This window comes from Oncorhynchus mykiss, chromosome 28 (assembly GCF_057628025.1).
Source record: "Oncorhynchus mykiss isolate SJ-2025 chromosome 28, ASM5762802v1, whole genome shotgun sequence".
Lineage (NCBI taxonomy): Eukaryota > Metazoa > Chordata > Actinopteri > Salmoniformes > Salmonidae > Oncorhynchus > Oncorhynchus mykiss.
The window spans coordinates 5,698,158-5,703,385 of NC_143049.1; the positions used below are offsets into that span (position 1 = coordinate 5,698,158).

General features: G+C 40.8%; 1 protein-coding gene across 1 annotated transcript; it reads right to left on the reverse strand.

Annotated features, from left to right (window-relative positions):
• Positions 1 to 1,046: 1,046 nt before the first annotated feature.
• On the reverse strand, positions 1,047 to 2,806 carry LOC110508381 (class E basic helix-loop-helix protein 23-like). The gene has a single exon (XM_021588878.3). It carries the CDS (start codon positions 2,461 to 2,463, stop codon positions 1,780 to 1,782), a length of 684 nt encoding a protein of 227 aa, XP_021444553.1. The 5' UTR covers positions 2,464 to 2,806; the 3' UTR covers positions 1,047 to 1,779.
• Positions 2,807 to 5,228: the final 2,422 nt, after the last annotated feature.

Consider the following 5,228-nt stretch of genomic DNA (forward strand, 5'->3'; position numbering starts at 1 on the left):
TGGTTCGAATAATAATTACTGAACATAATCATAACACTGCCTACATTTGAAACTCGTTGATATTGGTGAAAAAGGCATTACATGTATTTATTTTTAATTAGAATAAATATTTTAACAAAATTAATGTAATCAATTTCAGAGGAGTTATTTATCAAGTTGATACGGAGTTTGGTGTTAAAGAGTTTTCTGTAAACCTTATTCATTTTTTTACGGAACTGAAGTTTTCCGTGCAATGGCCTGCCCTGCGAATCAAAACTGCCCCGTTCATCTAATTAAGACGTCGAGGGAGACAGGAGCTGGAATTGTCTTAATATTACTGGACCGAGTTGGAGAAAGCTCGCGGAGGCCTTGCAATCACCCAAATACCGGGAGACAGGTCCTGGTTGCCGCGGGCGGCACTTGCGCCCTTCCCTTCAGCGCCACCGAGCCCTTATCACGCCAGCGGGTCCCACCAGCCAGAACCGGCGCGTTTACTGGGTTATAAATGTAGCTCTTCATTTCAAAGGGTGTCTAATGGGGAAGAAATAGAGCGGAGCACTCAACGATGTTTCAAACTCATTTTGTAGGACCCATTCATTCTAGACATTGCGCAGAAATTAGTGATGGATTGGTTTGTCAGTGTCATCGAGTCTAGAAAGGCTATGAGTGAGATTAAGTGCTAATTGCTGTGATTTTCATACGATCATTTTAGAAAGGCCTAGCCTAGTGTAGTAGGCCTACACACAAATTATATTAATAAAACTGATTTATGTTACTCATTTGGAAATCAATCATTTTATTTATGTTTTGGTCGTATTGAATTCAATCAATTCAACTAATTTTAGAGCGAGAGATACCTAAAGTCAGACGTCTGTAAACTACAATAATTTTAACAAATTGTAGGCTTAAAACTGACGAATGTGTGACAAATTGGCAATTCTAATTCTAATAACAAAAATGATTAAATAAACAAGTTAAGTGAATGAATGTGTCATTTCTATTTTTGAGCATGATTTGAGCATGGTTAAATTGTGTGGAATTAAGTTTAAGAAAAAAAACGAATCATATTCGACCATAGATATGTTTTATTTATAAAGACATATAAACAATATATGAAATTCATGTTGCAACACAACCAATTTGTTTTGTCTGTAAAGGCTGTTGTTTTGAAAACGAATAACATAACAGTACTTTGATCCAAGTAGTTTTCCACAGTTGTACAATCATGTGAATTGTGCAATAACAAAACCAAAATCATCAATACATATTTTCCAAAAATATCATACACTAGTGTTTCCTCACATAGCGTCTGTTAAAATGAGGGAAAGTGCATTCATAAACGACAGTGCTGCAAAAAAAAAAAAACTATTGAAGTTGGAACGCAATCTTGTCATCTCTCTCGTTATTTTCTGTTTCACTGAATGTTGCATAGTAGGTCTGTAGACTACACAAGAATACGAAATAGATAATTCAAAACTTTTGCAAGGGTGCCGTTTTTATAGTCACACATAACATAACACATCACACATAACATGTCAAACTGTCAATTAAAACATGACACTGCCACAGCAATACAATTCCTTTAACTCTGAGGAGAGTATAGAGAAACACTTTTAAACAGCAATTTGCCAGCTCCAACCCTAATCTAGCCTTACTAAACACCAGTGTAGTTTTTCATGTTTTTTTATTATTTTTTATTAATCTGGATGAAACATCACAGCAGTTATTTCTTTTAGGATTTACGCATTAGACTTGGATACAAGTGGGTGAAGTTCAGGTATAGGCTATACAAATAAAACGTTAACAAGGCTTGTCGTTATGTTGCTTAAAGAGACTTGCAGGTGTCCCCGAGTATTTCTCCGCGCAGGTGGCGAGTGCCGAGCCCGTGAAGGGGTATACGGCAGCCTGTCCAAATGGTGCAATGGGGGTGGGGATGGGCGAGGTGATGCTCTGTCCCTGGTTCAGATAAGCCACCAGCCGCCTCATCTCCTCCAGAGCCTGAGCCTGCATGAGGATGTAGTTCTTTGCCAGGAGGAGAGTGGCTATTTTGGAGAGTTTCCTCACTGACGGGCTGTGCGCATACGGGATCACAGAACGGAGGCCGTCCAGTGCGTCGTTCAGGTCGTGCATCCGTCTCCTCTCGCGCGCATTGATGCTCAGGCGCAGAGACCGCTGCTCTTTGGGCTTCTTGGAAAGAGGACCCCCGTGTTTGTCATCGTCGAATGCGGAACCCCTCTTCCGGGGGTCCAGAGGGTCGAAACGGTCGTCATCGTCATCACTGGTCTGCTCCCCGCCACTTTCGTTGGACTTGCCCGTCTGACCCGAGAGGAAGTCTGCGGCCGGTGTGAGAGGATATCGCCCTCCAGGACTTCCAGTAATGTGGCCAGGTCCAAAGCCGAAGGCGGACTGGCCGTATCGCTGCGTCAGGTCCAGTAAAGTGTCGTTGCTGATGGACTTCAGCAGATTCTCTTCTCCGGCATTCATTTTCTCTTCCACAATAACGATTAATACAAAATGCAGTTCGGTCGAAACTTAATTTATCCTCTTCCTCCGTGTCGGTATTTTTTTGTGGAGAGGGTTCGCACACAACTCGAGTCCTTCTCAACACACTTTCTTTGTGGCTCTTCAGAACAGTTGCAGTGAATGGACTGTATTCAGCCCCACTTAACGTTCCCCCTGCGCGCATATACGTTTAAAACGCTTCTGTAATTGTGTGTTTTACGAAGCGACATTAAACGCACGTAAATAGTGGCCTGGGTGAGAGACTGGAGCGTTGGCCTCCTTGACGGGTCCTTGTGTGCTTCTTGCCCTCGCCCTGGGCAGACTGTGACTCGCGCTCCATCCCACTCGCGCGTTAGTAGGAACGCGAGGCCCGTTGGGATAATCTATCTGACCAATCAGGGGGGCGTTTTAATTACTATAGGGCAGAACGCTGGTATGATCCTAATTTCGATCAGAATAATGATAATTGCAAGACAAATGTACACAAAAGCTTTTGCCTATAATTTTGAGTTAGTCTATGTTTGACAATTGTGGTGGGCATACTTTCGTTGTCCCCATAAAACACCCATATACCCAGAGCGAAGACAATCCTTAGATGTTTGAAACTGCACCATTAGGCTACTTTAGGAGGGCAGCAAATAGACTATGACTAACACTTTCTTGTTGTTTTGACAGTAATAGGCTATACTGTAAAACTACCACTAAAGTACTATATTAATTATCTACAGTAGATTGCAATTAAGGGCAATGCACTCTGGATGATTTTAGGCCTAAACACTAAATAATACTCTAAATTCCAAATAAACTTTTGTTTAACAGTACATTACTGTAACCACACAGCATTGTGGGAATGGCAACTGGCAACTTTTTCAAACCATTCTGATGGACAGGATTGAGAGCCATTATGGATTACAGTAATGCACTATACTGTTGTTTTATGGTAATTTACATGCAGCCAGTTGCCTGTAAGTTTTACAATGATAAAAAAGATTACAGTAACAGTATACTGTAAAATATGGTAACATATGGTACCTTTATTTTAGGTAATTACAGACAACCGGAAGCCTGTAAGTAACCGTAAAAACAACAGGAAAGGTTTTACAGTGTAGGCTACATTTTATTTTAAAATATCGGAAGTTTGTAGGATCACAATGTTATGCAAATCCAACTCCTCAAAAACTCTGCAGGTGAAGTGTTCCAATTCACATACTGATGCATTTTATGGGCGTACAATTCAACTCCATATGTGTAAAGTTCAGATCCAGATATGAAGATATTAACATTTAGATAGAGGCTGATTCTTCCTGGTTGATCTGTGCATTGTTTGTCTAAACTCAAATTGTTTGTCTAAACTCAAAGCCAACTAGCCTACAATTGAATACTACAAACACATTGTGTAGTAGGCTATATTTGACAATATATCTCTGTAGGTATACCGCCCAGTGGTCCACAATGAATACCCAACAACAGCTTACATGAGGCCCATGCAAGCTGGCAGAAGAAAAACAACACTCGTACAGTACATTTTTCACAATGAAAGACGAGTGGCTTTTTCAGGACCATGGACAGCTCCAGTGACGTGTACTTCAGCCCAGAAAAAAGAAGGGGAGGGAGAAAGAGCGAGAAAGAGACAGAGCCCTGTGGGTAGCAGCCTATTAATTGCGTAACCTGGCCGGGCTCCAGAATCAGGGCTTATCGGAGGAAGGGAGGCCCAAGGCGGGTGGTTCAGCATGCACATTAACAGTATCAACACCAAATGCACTCATGGACAGGGGCGACGGGGAAATGCACTGTTGGATTTCTGTAATATATTCAGATAACTTTGTTGCATCATCACAATAAATAGCTTTTCCCAAACATTTATTACAGGGACATAATGATTTATATAAAGAAACACATATCAATCTAAGTAACAGAAGCATTGTGAAAGTGCCATCTCAAATAGACTATCCATGTTTGTCATTCATGCTTTCTAAGAGAGTTGACTAAAACATACCAGCAGCTTAAAGTAACAGATGGTAAGCCCGGCATCCATAGCAGTAAAACTAAAAAGCTCACCATTAGCAGATCCCAATCCCATAATTGTTTTCTACTTTGTGGTTTCAATATCTGTTACCTGGTCACCTTTGCTTGGTCTTTGGGGATTTAAGTCGGGCTTGAAGGTACATGTACTTGATACAAAGCATTTCAATCGAATTGTTGATTGATTTATCCTCTACAAGTCTCCTATCCCATCACTCCAGGCCTGCTGAAGCTCCACTTCCACTGACCAGATCCTAGTATGAGATGAAAACACTGTCACCTTCTGTTCAGAATCACTCATTACACTATGGTTGTCTGAGTGCAGCAAGCACATAGGAATAAGGCGGTTTTGTGATCAAACTATTTGAGTTTAAGGAGTGTTCATAATGTTTATAATGTTCATGACAGGTGTAAATCGCCAACCTTGGCTTTATACCTGTTCAAACAACAGACTGCAGGTGGCAGTATGTACCCTTTCAGTTTGTATACCAACACATAGAAGTAGTAGAAGAAAATGGACTACTTCAAAATGGAGATGACCTCAATGGCCCACACACAGACACCATAATGGGACAGATACAATATTCTGATCTCTAAAGCTACAACACAAATTTCAACTCCCTCAAAAAAATATTTAAAACTAAAACTAAGTTCGGTAGTTGGTTGAGTTTGTACGGATACTGTCAAAATAATTGCTGGTCTCACCACATTTGTTTTTGTAACAT

Bases quoted from the DNA above. Each gene is read 5' to 3' on its own strand.
- LOC110508381 (XM_021588878.3), bottom strand. From the start codon at position 2,463: ATGAATGCCGGAGAAGAGAATCTGCTGAAGTCCATCAGCAACGACACT.